Source organism: Scyliorhinus torazame, chromosome 1 (genome assembly GCF_047496885.1).
Source record: "Scyliorhinus torazame isolate Kashiwa2021f chromosome 1, sScyTor2.1, whole genome shotgun sequence".
NCBI lineage: Eukaryota > Metazoa > Chordata > Chondrichthyes > Carcharhiniformes > Scyliorhinidae > Scyliorhinus > Scyliorhinus torazame.
In genome coordinates, this window is record NC_092707.1 from 97,544,120 (window position 1) to 97,558,195 (window position 14,076).

A 14,076-nucleotide genomic window follows, 5' to 3' on the forward strand; every position below is an offset into this window, starting at 1 on the left:
GCCTCGTTAAGTGGATCAATTAACATTGAATAGTGTTGCTGGCCTTGCCGTTCCCGCTCGCTACCACACTTAGAAATTTTACCGGAGACTCGCGCGTAAGGGGCGCATGACCAGATCTCTGCCGCCAATCCACGCAGGAAGACTCCCATCAATCTTTTTTAAAGAGTCTGCCGACGTCAGGGGGAAGCGGTCTGACCCGCTGGGCTCCGGGTCTGCACACTGTTGAGGGGGCACATGTGCGCAGGACAGCCAGCATTCTGAAAGCCGGCTGCGGAAGGCATTTTGAAAAGCCTGTCATGGCTGTTGGGGCACTTCCTCCTGTGATCAGGAACGCCCAGACCCTCCCGATACCTGCCCATGACCCACTTTCGGGTTGCGACCCTGACTTTGAAAATCGCTGCATTAGTTGGCTGGCAACCGGTGGGTTGGCCAGGGACCGTGTTCTGTCTGACAAAAGTCAGTGATTGGTTCCTGTGTGATGTTTTTGAGGGAACTGGACAGAAATGTTTAGACCTTGGAAATGAAAGGGACAGTCTCTCTCTCTCCTTGTTGAAGTAAAGAACTGCCTTGTTGTTCTAAAGCTGGTGAATATGTAGCACATCTTTGCTGTAAACTTGAACTAATTTTGAATCTATAGAGTGTAATGCTCTTTGATTAGGCTGATGTTGAATCTTGATATTATAGTGTGAACAAAGAAACTAGACTTTGTATTATGGACGGCATGGTAGCACAGTGGTTAGCACAGTTGCTTCACAGCTCCACGGTCCCAGGTTCGATTTCCGACTTGAGTCATTGTCTGTGCGGAGTCGACACATTCTCCCCGTGTTTACGTGGGTTTCCTCCGGGTGCTCCGGTTTCCTCCCATAGTCCAGAGATATGCAGGTTAGATGGATTGGCCATGCTAAATTGCCTTTATTGCCCAAAACGGTTAGGTGGGTTACGGGGATAGGTTGGAGGTATGGGCTTAAGTAGGGTGCTCTTACCAAGGGCCGGTACAGGCTTGGAGGGCTGAAGGGCCTTTTCCTGTGCTCTTTTGTTCTTTGGTGTAGTTCCAGCATCCGACCACCAGATGGTGTGAGTATGCAGACACATGGCCCAAAGAACAAAGAAGAATAAAGAAATGTACAGCACAGGAACAGGCCCTTCGGCCCTCCAAGCCCGTGCCGACCATGCTGCCCGACTAAACTACAATCTTCTACACTTCCTGGGTCCGTATCCCTCTATTCCCATCCTATTCATGTATTTGTCAAGATGCCCCTGAAATGTCACTATTGTCCCTGCTTCCATCACCTCCTCCGGTAGCGAGTTCCAGGCACCCACTACCCTCTGCGTAAAAAACTTGCCTCGTACATCTACTCTAAACCTTGCCCCTCTCACCTTAAACCTATGCCCCCTAGTAATTGACCCCTCTACCCTGGGGAAAAGCCTCTGACTATCCCCTCATAATTTTGTATACCTCTATCAGGTCTCCCCTCAACCTCCTTCGTTCCAGTGAGAACAAACCGAGTTTATTCAACCGCTCCTCATAGCTAATGCCCTCCATACCAGGCAACATTCTGGTAAATCTCTTCTGCACCCTCTCTAAAGCCTCCACATCCTTCTGGTAGTGTGGCGACCAGAATTGAACACTATACTCCAAGTGTGGCCTAACTAAGGTTCTATACAGCTGCAACATGACTTGCCAATTCTTATACTCAATGCCCCGGCCAATGAAGGCAAGCATGCCGTATGCCTTCTTGACTACCTTCTCCACCTGTGTTGCCCCTTTCAATGACCTGTGGACCTGTACTTCTAGATCTCTTTGACTTTCAATACTCTTGAGGGTTCTACCATTCACTCTATATTCCCTACCTGCATTAGACCTTCCAAAATGCATTACCTCACATTTGTCCGGATTAAACTCCATCTGCCATCTCTCCGCCCAAGTCTCCAAACAATCTAAACCCTGCTGTATCCTCCGACAGTCCTCATCGCTATCCGCAATTCCACCAACCTTTGTGTCGTCTGCAAACTTACTAATCAGACCAGTTACATTTTCCTCCAAATCATTTATATATACTACAAAGAGCAAAGGTCCCAGCACTGATCCCTGTGGAACACCACTGGTCACAGCCCTCCAATGAGAAAAGCATCCTTCCATTGCTACTCTCTGCCTTCTATGGCCTAGCCAGTTCTGTATCCACCTTGCCAGCTCACCCCTGATCCCGTGTGACTTCACCTTTTGTACTAGTCTACCATGAGGGACCTTGTCAAAGGCCTTACTGAAGTCCATATAGACAACATCCACTGCCCTACCTGCATCAATCATCTTAGTGACCTCCTCGAAAAACCTTATCAAGTTAGTGAGACACGACCTCCCCTTCACAAAACCGTGCTGCCTCTCACTAATACGTCCATTTGCTTCCAAATGGGAGTAGATCCTGTCTCGAAGAATTCTCTCCAGTAATTTCCCTACCACTGAAGTAAGGCTCACCGGCCTGTAGTTCCCGGGATTATCCTTGCTACCCTTCTTAAACAGAGGAACAACATTGGCTATTCTCCAGTCCTCCGGGACATCCCCTGAAGACAGCGAGGATCCAAAGATTTCTGTCAAGGCCTCAGCAATTTCCTCTCCAGCCTCCTTCAGTATTCTGGGGTAGATCCCATCAGGCCCTGGGGACTTATCTACCTTAATATTTTTTAAGACACCCAACACCTCGTCTTTTTGGATCTCAATGTGACCCAGGCTATCTACACACCCTTCTCAAGACTCAACATCTACCAATTTCTTCTCTTTGGTGAATACCGATGCAAAGTATTCATTTAGTACCTCGCCCATTTCCTCTGGCTCCACACATAGATTCCCTTGCCTATCCTTCAGTGGGCCAACCCTTTCCCTGGCTACCTTCTTGCTTTTTATGTACGTGTAAAAAGCCTTGGGATTTTCCTTAACCCTATTTGCCAATGACTTTTCGTGACCCCTTCTAGCCCTCCTGACTCCTTGCTTAAGTTCCTTCCTACTTTCCTTATATTCCACGCAGGCTTCGTCTGTTCCCAGCCTTTTAGCCCTGACAAATGCCTCCTTTTTCTTTTTGACGAGGCCTACAATATCTCTCGTCATCCAAGGTTCCCGAAAATTGCCGTATTTATCCTTCTTCCTCACAGGAACATACCGGTCCTGAATTCCTTTCAACTGCCACTTGAAAGCCTCCCACATGTCAGATGTTGATTTGCTCTCAAACATCCACCCCCAATTTATGTTCTTCAGTTCCCACCTAATATTGTTATAATTAGCCTTCCCCCAATTTAGCACATTCATCCTCGGACCACTCTTATCCTTGTCCACCAGTACTTTAAAACTTACTGAATTGTGGTCACTGTTACCGAAATGCTCCCCTACTGAAACATCTACCACCTGGCCGGGCTTATTCCCCAATACCAGGTCCAGTACCGCCCCTTCCCTAGTTGGACTGTCTACATATTGTTTTAAGAAGCCCTCCTGGATGCTCCTTACAAACTCCGCCCCGTCTAAGCCCCTGGCACTAAGTGAGTCCCAGTCAATATTGGGGAAGTTGAAGTCTCCCATCACCACAACCCTGTTGTTTTTACTCTTTTCCAAAATCTGTCTACCTATCTGCTCCTCTATCTCCCGCTGGCTGTTGGGTGGCCTGTAGTAAACCCCCAACATTGTGACTGCACCCTTCTTATTCCTGATCTCTACCCATATAGCCTCACTGCCCTCTGAGGTGTCCTCTCGCAGTACAGCTGTGATATTCTCCCGAACCAGTAGCGCAACTCCGCCTCCCCTTTTACATCCCCCTCTATCCCGCCTGAAACATCTAAATCCTGGAACGTTTAGCTGCCAATCCTGCCCTTCCCTCAACCAGGTCTCTGTAATGGCAACAACATCATAGTTCCAAGTACTAATCCAAGCTCTAAGTTCATCTGCCTTACCCGTAATACTTCTTGCATTAAAACATATGCACTTCAGGCCACCAGACCCGCTGTGTTCAGCAACATCTCCCTGTCTGCTCTGCCTCAGAGCCACACTGTCCCTATTCCCTAGTTCTCCCTCAATGCTCTCACCTTCTGACCTATTGCTCCCATGCCCACCCCCCTGCCATACTAGTTTAAACCCTCCCGTGTGACACTAGCAAACCTCGCGGCCAGGATATTTATGCCTCTCCGGTTTAGATGCAACCCGTCCTTCTTATACAGGTCACACCTGCCCCGGAAGAGCTCCCAGTGGACCAGATAATGGAAACCCTCCCTCCTACACCAGCTGTTTAGCCACGTGTTTAGCTGCTCTATCTTCCTATTTCTAGCCTCACTGGCACGTGGCACAGGGAGTAATCCCGAGATCACAACCCTCGAGGTCCTGTCTTTTAACTTTCTGCCTAGCTCCCTGAACTCCTGCTGCAGGACCTCATGCCCCTTCCTGCCTATGTCGTTAGTACCAATATGTACAACGACCTCTGCCTGTTTGCCCTCCCCCTTCAGGTTGCCCTCTACCCGTTCGGAGACATCCTGGACCCTGGCACCAGGGAGGCAACATACCATCCTGGAGTCTCTTTCACGTCCACAGAAGCGCCTATCTGTGCCCCTGACTATAGAGTCCCCTATTACTATTACTCTTCTGCGCTTTGACCCTCCCTTCTGAACATCAGAGCCAGCCGTGGTGCCACTGCTCTGGCTGCTGCTGTTTTCCCCTGATAGGCTATCCCCCCCGACAGTATCCAAAGGAGTATATCTGTTCGAGAGGGGGGCAACCACAGGGGATTCCTGCACTGACTGCCTGCCCTTTCTGGTGGTCACCCATTTCTCTGCCTGCACCTTGGGTGTGACCACATTTACATAACTGCGATCTATGACGCTTTCCGCCACCTGCATGCTCCTAAGTGCATCCAATTGCTGCTCCAACCGAACCATGCAGTCTGTGAGGAGCTCCAGTTGGGTGCACTTTCTGCAGATGAAGCCATCCGGGACGCTGGAAGCCTCCCGGACCTGCCACATCTCACAGTCAGAGCACAGCACCCCTCTAACTGACATTGCGTCAATTCATTAAAATTAAAATTAAAAATTTTTTTTTTTGAATATTCTTTTTTTAAAAATTCAAAGTTACTGTTAACTATCTGTTTTCTAGTACTAGATTTCTAATAGAAATGCGAAAGCTAAATATAGTACTCTCCGATCTCTGGCTTAGATATCCCTCTAAATTATAATTAAGTAATTATGTTTAATTAGTTACCAATGCTCAATTTCTTTTTAATTAAGTGTAGAATCCCAACCAGCCACTCAGGCCACAGCTTTTCTGTGATGTCACTTCAGTTTCCCCCCGACACACACACAATTTGAAAAGGTACAAAAGTAAAAATGAGTAAAAATCACTTACTTACCTTCTTAGTGTTAATAATAAAATATGGTACTTACCTCACACCAATGGGTTTTATTATTAGGTTAGAGGAGGAGGGTGGGTGGGAGACACTACACGTGTCTCCCAACATGTGTCCCGGAGAAGGTGTTGGTAAGGATTGGTAGCAGTCGCATATTAGAGTAGCTCTGTAGTATCTTAATGTAAGTTAGTGTTAGACCATTATTTTCAACTGTATTAATCTTAGACATTTTAGTAATTCATTAGTGCAGTGTTAGTAATAAATAACTTTGTTTATCATAGAATTTACACTGCAGAAGGAAGCCTTTCGGTCCTTCCTTGGCCAAAACTCTCAGCACTCCCTTGTACCGTATCCCTCTATACCCATCCTATCCATGTGTGTGTCAAGATGCCTTTTGAATGCCGTTAATGTTTCTCCTTCCACAGCCTCCCCTGGCAATGTGTTCCAGGCACTCACCACCCTCTGCGTAAAAAACCTGCCTTGTACATCTCCTCTAAACTTTGCCTCTCGGACCTTAAACCTATGCGCCTTGGTGTCTGATCCCTCCACTCTGGGAAAGAGTGCCTGCCCATCCACTCTATCCATGCCCCTCATAATCTATCAGGTCACCCCTCAACCTCCGACTTTCTAATGAAAACAGTCCGAGTCTATTCAGCTTCTCCACTTAGCTAACACCCTTCAGACCAGGTAACATCCTGGTAAACCTCCTCTGCACCCAGTCCAAAGCCTCCACATCTTTCTGGTAGTGTGGCGCCCAGATTTGTGCACAATATTCCAAGTGTGGCCTTACCAAGGTTCTATTCAACTGTAGCATGACTTGCCTGTTTTTATACTCTATGCCCCATCCAATGAAGGCAAGCATTCCGTATGCTTTCTTGGCTACCTTGTCTACTTGTGTTGCCACCTTCAAAGATCTGTGGACATGCACGCCCAGATGTCTCCGACTTTCTATATTCCTAAGAGTTTTGCCATTTGTGGTATATTTCCCCTCTATGTTAGACCTACCAAAATGCATTACTTCACATTTGTCCGGATTAAACTCCCTTTGCCATTTCTCTGCCCAAGTCTCCAACCTATCTATGTCCTGCTGTATCTTCTGACAATCTCAACACTATCAGCCACTCCACCAACCTTGGTGTCATCCGCGAACTTACTAATCAGACCGGCTACATTTTCCTCCAAATGAAACGAAAATGAAATGAAAATCGCTTATTGTCACAAGTAGGCTTCAATGAAGTTACTGTGAAAAGCCCCTAGTCGCCACATTCCGGCGCCTGTTCGGGGAGGCTGGTACGGGAATTGAACCGTGCTGCTGTCCTGCTTGGTCTGCTTTAAAAGCCAGCGATTTAGCCCAGTGTGCTAAATGAGCCCCTAAATCGTTTATGTATGCTACAAACAACAGAGGCCCCAGCACAGATCCCTGTGAAACACCGCTAGTCACAATCTTCCATTCAGAAAAGCACTCTTCTACTGCTACCCTTTGCTTTCTGTGACTGAACCAGTTCTCTATCCATCTTACAACCTCGCCTCTGATCCCGTGTGATTGCATCTTTTGTACCAGTCTGCCATGAGGCACCTTGTCAAAGGCTTTACTGAAGTCCATGTAAACAACATCCACCGCCCTCCCCTCATCAATCATCTTTGTCACCTCCGCAAAAAACTCGATCAAGTTCGTGAGGCACGACCTCCCCTTCACAAAACCATGCTGTCTATCGCTTATGAGTCCATTTGTTTCCAAATGTGTATAAATCCTATCCCTGAGAATTCTCTCCAATAATTTACCAACTACCGACGTGAGGCTCACCGGCCTATAGTTTCCAGGATTATCCCTGCTACCTTTCTTAAACAGCAGTACCACATTAGCTATTCTCCAGTCCTCTGGGATCTCACCTGCAGCCAATGAGGATACAAAGATGTCAGACAAGGCCCCAGCAATTTCCTCCCTTGCTTCCTTCCGTGTTCTGGGGTAAATCCCATCCGGCTCAGGAGACTGATCTACCTTAATGTCTTTTAAAAGACCTAATACCTCCTCCTTTTCAATGTTAACATGATCCAGACTGTCCACCACACCCTACCCAAGAATCATCTTCCCCAAAGTCCCTTTGGTGAACACTGATGCAACGTACTCATTTAGTACCTCGCCCATTTCCTCTGGCTCAACACACAGATTTCCCCCCACTCTCCTTAAGTGGTCCAATCCTTTCCCTGGCCACCGTCTTGCTTTTTACACATGAATTAAAAGCTTTGGAATTCACCTTAATCCTATTTGCCAAGGACCTTTCATGACCCCTCCTAGCCCTCCTAATTTCCAGCTTCAGTATCTTCCTACTTTCTTTATACTCTTCAATGGGTCCGACTGTCCCCACCCTTCTAGACAGTACAAAAGTCTCCTCTTTCTTTTTGACGAGGTTCACAATGTACCTCGTTATCCAAGGCTCCCTAAACTTCCCATACTTATCCTTCATTCTCTCAGGAATGTGACTTTCCTGAATCCTAATCAACTGTCGCCTGAAAGACTCCCACATGTCTGATGTTGATTTACTATCCAACAGCCACACCCAATCCAAATTCTTCAATTCCTGTCTAATGTCATCAAATTTGCCTTTCCCCTTAGCACCTTAATGCGAGGGTTATCCTCATCCCTATCCAAAGGTACCCTAAAACATACGGAATTGTGGTCACTACTCCCAAAATGTTCCCCAACTGAAATCTCAACCACCTGTCCAGGCTCATTCCCCAATACCAGATCCAGTACTGCCCCTTCCCTAGTTGGACTAACTACATATTGCATCAAGGAGGCTTCCTGGATACACATTACAAACACTGCCCCATGCAAACTCCTCTCACTAAATGAATCCCAGTCAATATAGGGGAAATTAAAATCCCCTACCATAACAACCCTGTTACTTTTACACCTATCCAAAATCTCTCCACCTATCTGCTCCTATGTCTCTCTCTGGCAATTGGGGGGCCTGTAACAGTTATACATATATTATTATTTACGTACAGATGATAATACAGAAGACAATCTACGTATCATAACATTCCCTTTGGAATTTTTTTTTTCTCTTTCGAAATATTTGGAGCTTCAAAGTATTTACATTTTTATTGACAGTGTTGATCTGACTCTGAACATTCAAATAATCAGACTGGTGATGAACAACAGTTGTTCACGTATTATTATTTACAAAGTGACGATAATATAGATGACAATCTACTTATCATCACACAGAGAAAGTAGACAACCTTGCCAGAGAAAAAAAACAATCTCAAGCTTAGAAGGAAGAAGTACAGAAACAAAAGCTTAAACTCCAGAAAGACATTAACTGGAAGCCATCCTCGTGCATCAAAGATCATTTATCCTTTTATATTTATTAATATATTATTTACCTCTAAATCACACTTTCTCCTCTGTGTTGTTTGTCTGTGTGTGTATAGAGAGTGAGGGTAGTTATAAAGGGGGTGGTTGGAAAAAGGTGTATTAGATAGTTTGTTACATTTTTATGCCAGTTTAATTATTTTTTTATTTTTTTATATTACTTTATCAGAGGTACAAAGCCAGAGCTCAGAGTGTGGACAGGGGCAAACCCCTAATCCAGCTCCTTGCCTGCTCAAAATTCCAATTCAAATTGAATCCAATTCATGGTCCCCACAAGAGAGACATACCAGATCCTGGCATTACACCTGACCTCACGCTTATTTTAGCCAAAAGGACTAGAAGCAATACCAGTTTAATTATAATACTGTACACTATAAAACGTAGAATTGGACTTCCGCCGAAAATCGAGGTTGGCACGGACGCTGAACTATCCGCCATGCACTGGGGTCTCGCTAGTGGCGGCAATACAATAAACACCCCGTGCCGGTGTCGGCATGCAAAACCGACATTTGCAAGCGTTAACTTATCATTACGGGGTTCGGCTCAGTATTTTCTTGGCATCCAGAATGCATCGCCCCCGCCATGCGGAAGTAATGCGGGCGCGGTTAAATATGGTTTTCAAAAACTGGTACCAGGCGCCATGGCACGTTGATGTCTCTGCTGCTGCTCGAGTGTAGTGTCTCTTCCCCCCCCCTCCCCCCCCCCCCCCCCCCCCCCCCCCCCCCCCCCCCCCACACACACACACACTTGAGAGGTTTCTCCATGTCTCATGAGGAATGGATGGAACCCATTCCTGATTTCCCCACTCTGTCATTACAGCCTGGTCTCTCATGGAACCCCACCCAAGAACCTCATAGTTGCCCCCAGTACTGACCCTCCCACTCACTTTCCAGCTCCCAATAAGGAGAGGGAACTCTCTCAGGGATGATTTTGGCACAAGCCCAGCAAGGAGGACACACAAAGTGATAATTTCAAGCCAGCCTTAAGACCCCCTTAAAGTAAGGGTGCCCCAATGTAAAGGGAAGGTAAGGACTGTGAGCGATCCCTCCCCCTGAAATTTATAGTCTGAACTCCAGTCCAGGCCTAGAGTTGAACATATCAATGTCCCCACTTCCTCTCTGGTGCGCCCTGATCATTTCATGGCTGGAGATTGATGGCTGGCTGGTTTTGTGCTCACCTCCAAATTCCCGCTCAGTGGTGAGGCCACCAGGTTCACGTTTATGTAAACCTGTTGCAAATGGCGCTGGCGTGATATCACGCCAGAATCCCCTGAATAATCAGTGAGGGAGGAAGTCCCGAGTGGGTTCTCGCAAATTATATGCTAATGTATTAAAGTGAGGTTGACGGGTTCCTGCGGCGTGTTTTGCATTACTCAACAGGCTACAGGGACTGAAAATCAGAAATCGCGATCACGCCGGAGTGAATCACGTTTTCTGATTCTCTTTGAATTTTGTGCATTCTCACTGACCGCTAATCAAAATTCCCCCCACAGTCTTTTGTGAAGTGTGACAAATACAAATTTTATTTTATCCAAAATATAATTTCATTGCCAAATTGCCCTTTGTATTTTAGTGATAAGTAGGTATCTGACATTCAAGTCAAGTTTATTGCACAATATTTTTATTATTATTTCCTCCTTGTTTCTTTTCTCCTGCAGGTTTGCATTTCTGGAGCATGATATAATTGTGCCACTGTCTGAGCTGCTTAATGATCCTGAGGATATCTGTCGTAAAAACATGCACATGGCTATGGAGATGTTTGCACAAATCCCTGCAGGTAGGATCTTAATTCAGCGAGCTGAGAGAGAAAGATGTATTGAGCAAAGAAATGGATGTTGTGATTGACATGTATGTTTAAAAAAATTTTGCATGCTAATTTAGGGCAACTATAGTGAGTTGTATTGTTTGGGAAACTGAAATGTTTCCAGTGTTGTGCTAATATGTGAACTCTCTGAAAGCTGATTTGTGTTCCTAGAGTTATGCATCATTCCACTATTATCTGATCAAAAATATATAATTCTTAAATGAATTTGTGTGCTCTGTTCACCTACCCACACAGCCCCTACTGAATTATTCAAAATGCTCGGTGAGTAATTGTGACCAATTGCGACTCATAATTGAGGAAGACTTACACTGATTGATAGTGATAGAGGATCTCTGAAAGGAGATGATATCAAGCGGTCATAGCTTTGTTACACTTTCCTTGTATAGTTCAGTCATACGTTAGAGGAGATATGAATTTGATTTTAGGAATTTGGAAATAATTGCTATGTTAAACAACTTGTATTTGTGACAATTCATGCCTTTTGAGTAGCAAAGTATATCATTTGGACACAGTTTGCATACTTTTCACAGCTTTTGATGATAAAATATTATTTATCTCCTATGTACTGAATAGGGGGAAAACAAAGAGCAATGAGAGGTTGTAATATATTTAAGAGTTTTTGAAGCTCCGAATGCTTTCTACTTTTCCAAAGGTGAAATTGTGATAAAACTGTTATTGACCTGTATGTACACAAGACTGGAATTGGGCAAAGATTGTGCAATATCTAATTGCCTGTATTTATAGAGGCATTATTGGAATGAGAAGAAAATAATTATGTGGGTCTTACTGCGGGTTTTGAAAACTGACATATTTCAGTAGACTGGATGGTGAAAGACTGTTACATCTGTCCGGATAGTCATTGATGCGGATAGCTGGGAGGAGTTTCAAGCGGAGCATAAACACCACCTGAACTGGCCTGGTTCTGTGTCACATCTCCCATGTCATCATATGTATGTGATGAAAGCTAGAAACGTTTCAAAAGGGGAGTTGAAACAGTTGCTTACTTCTATTACAGATTTCCAACATCCAAAGTATTTTGCTTTTGTTTTGCTCAGTGCTGTATTTCTACTGTCAATATATTTGTTCTGGATTCCTTTTCCATGTGCCATTTTTGACGTGTGATACCACTTGATCTAGAATTAGAAAAAAAAATAAGTTCACTTGGGTGACCCACTAATGGAGGTTTGTTTTACACTTCAGGTGTAATTAAGCCCAGGTGACGTCATCCTTGCAGTGACCTGTCTTTGCCACGTGTTGTTTAGGGGGAAGAGTGTCCTATTATTCACAGTTGAGATGGGTGGGTTGTTTACTATGTTTTCCCGGATTTACATATACCAGAAGCTATATGAATAATTTATCTGCAAGCAATAGAACTCATTGTTTAGCTTTTCCTGCGGCCTTATTGATTCCATTCCTACAATGTAGCATTCTGCAATTGCTGGTTTAATGGGTGTATTTGCAATTTGGAAAATTTGCCATATTGTGAAGTTTGAATATATTGTTCCCATATGGTGTGAAGTGGGATCACGGTTTTATATATTTTTTTAACAGAAATGCCATTTAACCATTGAGAGTTCAGTGTGTTGGCTGATGGTTGTCACAAACATTAAGTGATATCCTTTTGCATTTAATTTGTTAGTTATGTTTGCAGCACCACCTATCATACGTGGTACCTTTAGAACAGTGTTTTTTAAAAAAGATTCCCGGGACCCACTTTTACCAACCGGGACCCACTTTTACCAACCGGCCAACCTTTGTGACCCACACTGGTCGACCTTCACGACCCAAACCGGCTGACCCTTGCGACCCACGCCAGCTAACCCTCGTGACCCATGCCGGCCAACCATCACAACACACTATTTTTGCTTGCCTTTAATGCAACAGGTGAGCCTGCTTGGTTCTCACAATCTCACTCCAATCAGGTTCATAGGAGGAGAGGGCAATGTGCATAGTAGGTGTGGAACTCAGCCGGTTCCTTTGTGCTGTCTTCATCTTTGTGAGGATGGAAAATCCAACCTCCCACACGTAGGTCGTTATGAAGGGCAATGGCAACAAAATGCTCATTTTACTCAGCACTGGATACTCCTCCAAAACACTATAGAATGCTGACGGCCTTATGGACTTGTGGTGTGTTTTAATGTGCTGTCACAGGTGAAGCGTAGAAGTTAATTTGGAGTCAGCTGCAAGTTAATAATGGACTCTGAGGTCTCAAACTCAAAAAGATTTTTCACCCACCTCTTTCAAAATCTGAAACTTCTCCACTGAAAAGTACCGACAAAAACTGTTGATCAGCGCAGCCAGATGCGACTGAATAAGGTCCCTTACTAACACTTTTTTTCGATGTGTTGTAGCAGTGTGGGGAACGGGTAGTAGTTTGGGATTTGTACTCGTACTTGCCAAACTTTCAATGACTTTTGGAAAGCAACAATTTCTTCACTGTGCCAAAAGCAATCATCATCCTTCCCTTGCAATTTGAGGTTCGGTTTGTTGAGTATTGAAAACATGGCTGCAAGGTAAGACATAGTTAGCATCCAACTCTTATTTGCCAGTACGTGCCTGCATATATTACAAATGGGCTTTGTATCCTGATTTGCATTGGCAGAACTAACAAAGTCATACCTCAAGAAATTATCTTTATACTGCTTTGCTCTGGATTTCAGTTTCTTCTTGGGCTATTCACCAGAGGCCCTGGAGCTCTGTCTACAGCTCACACTAGCACTGCTATGTCCTGCCCTGGACTCTTCTGAACAACTCTCTCCAACAGATTCAGTTGAGAGTTCCTAGCCTGTTTGTGTCTTTGGCCCTTTCTTCCTTATAACAAAACGATGTACCTTCAGTTCTTCACAGTCCTGTTGTCTTGCTTGCTTGCAGCTGGAAAATGGAGGTATCTCTCTTCCATGATTTTGCACCAAAAGCAAGGATATACGGGCACTTTACGTCAGTGTTCGTGCCGGATGTGTGACCTCTCTGCTGCCACCTCTGGTGGGAAGACTGCATCATTCACATTTAAAAGCCGGCCTCGGCCGGCATTCTCAACTTAAAAGCCAGTTGTGGCTGGCATTGCTCCATGACCCTCCCGACACCCGCCCATGGTTGCGACCTGCAATTTGAAAAACCCTGCTTTAGAACGTTTACACAACATGCCATTTATAATATAATGCACAGATTTAATGTATTGCAGATAATTATATTTAGCAAAACTAGACTTGAGTGAACACATGCAAATGAACGCTCCACCTAACATTATTAATGACTGGGCGGATTAACAAAAACAACATTTCCGACTCCAATTTGGAGGTATCCGCTGTAGCCTTTGTTGCAAAACTGCTGTAAACAATGACAATACCAAAGATGAAGCCAGCAACGGTCAGAGCACGACTGTTGCAAGCGTATTTTGCTTCTATATCTGTAAAACGGTGCATATATTCACACTTATTCGTCACTTCAATGCCAGCTTTGTAAAAGGTTTGAGGAAACAGATTGTTTGTAAATAAGCAAAAC

At 44.8% G+C, this 14,076-nt stretch overlaps 1 protein-coding gene across 3 annotated transcripts in view; it reads left to right on the top strand.

The window, feature by feature from the left end:
- Nucleotides 1-14,076, top strand: part of rsph14 (radial spoke head 14 homolog) — a 246,116-nt gene that overhangs the window by 58,453 nt on the left and 173,587 nt on the right. For all 3 annotated transcript variants that reach the window (XM_072498524.1, XM_072498541.1, XM_072498533.1), the window contains exon 3: nucleotides 10,409-10,527. In XM_072498524.1, coding sequence (XP_072354625.1) covers nucleotides 10,409-10,527 — 119 coding nt within the window. The remainder of the gene's footprint in view (nucleotides 1-10,408; nucleotides 10,528-14,076) is intronic.